The sequence below is a fragment of the Hippocampus comes genome, unplaced genomic scaffold (genome assembly GCF_001891065.2).
Source record: "Hippocampus comes isolate QL1 unplaced genomic scaffold, H_comes_QL1_v1.1 C16873578, whole genome shotgun sequence".
Lineage (NCBI taxonomy): Eukaryota > Metazoa > Chordata > Actinopteri > Syngnathiformes > Syngnathidae > Hippocampus > Hippocampus comes.
Window position 1 is genome coordinate 1 of NW_017840410.1, and position 1,066 is coordinate 1,066.

Consider the following 1,066-nt stretch of genomic DNA (forward strand, 5'->3'; position numbering starts at 1 on the left):
AAAAAAAAAAAAAAAAAATTGTCAAATTGTGACGGCCGGCGTTTCAGTGCTGCGTCAGCCGCTGACGAAAACGAGTCTGGCCGTGTGCGCGACGTCGGCGAGGTACAGCAGGAAGTTGAGGCCGGTGAGGACCGCCGCGGCGATCAGGCGCGACTCGGCGCGGCCTCTGGCCCCGTAGCGCTCGGAGAACTGGAAGACGGGCCAGAGCACGGTCGCCGTCAGGTACATGAGGGCCGCCAGGAGGCCGCAGGCCGTCAGGAAGCGGGGGAAGGGCACGGGCAGCCAGCCGGTGCACTCGCCCACGCACATCACCACCACGCCCATGGAGAGGATGAAGCAGATGCAGTAGACGGCCATGCACCACTGCAGCGCCGCGTGGCGCTCGTACGCCACGGGATCGCTGACCAGGATGAAGATGACGCAGGCCACAAAAGTCTGGCACACCTTCAGCAAGCCCGGCGCCGTGGCCATGTAGCCCGCCACCTCGCCGGGCCGCGCTCGCGTCAGGCTCACCTCCGCCGCATAGGCCAGCGTCGCCAGGCAGGAGAAGACGGTGGAGGCCACGCGGTGGTCGCGCGCCTCGCCGTCGTAGCCGCCGCCGCCGCGCTCCCTCAGGAAGTAGAGCGGGAAGATGACGGAGGCGGAGAGGCAGAGGAGGGCGGCGTAGCACGCCGCCGTCACGGGGAAGTTGGACCAGGACACGGGCACGCGTGCCTGCAGGCCCAGCAGCTCCACCAGCACGACGACGGCGGTGGCGACGAAGCTGAAGGCCCAGCAGAAGATGCACCAGGCGGCCATGCCGCCGTGCGGCAGCCGGGCGCCGTGCGCCGCCACGCTGAACGCCGCGCAGCTGAACAGCAGGGCGGCGACGCGCACGCTCAGCAGCCGGGACCAGGTCATCAAGGGCATGATGGGACGTCACGGGGCCGGGGCTCGATCGGAACGGCGACGCGGTCTGGTCACGGTCTCGTCAAGCGCATTCCCGAGGCGGGGCGGACCTGAGCGAACGAGACGGCCGAATGAACACGTGCGCTTCTTTTGAAAGAAAACCGTCCGGTGCCGCCGG

General features: G+C 68.2%; 1 protein-coding gene across 1 annotated transcript; it reads right to left on the reverse strand.

Moving 5' to 3' along the window:
* Positions 1 to 6: 6 nt before the first annotated feature.
* On the reverse strand, positions 7 to 1,026 carry LOC109509377 (myeloid-associated differentiation marker homolog). Its single transcript, XM_019859234.1, has one exon. It carries the CDS (start codon positions 907 to 909, stop codon positions 55 to 57), a length of 855 nt encoding a protein of 284 aa, XP_019714793.1. The 5' UTR covers positions 910 to 1,026; the 3' UTR covers positions 7 to 54.
* Positions 1,027 to 1,066: the final 40 nt, after the last annotated feature.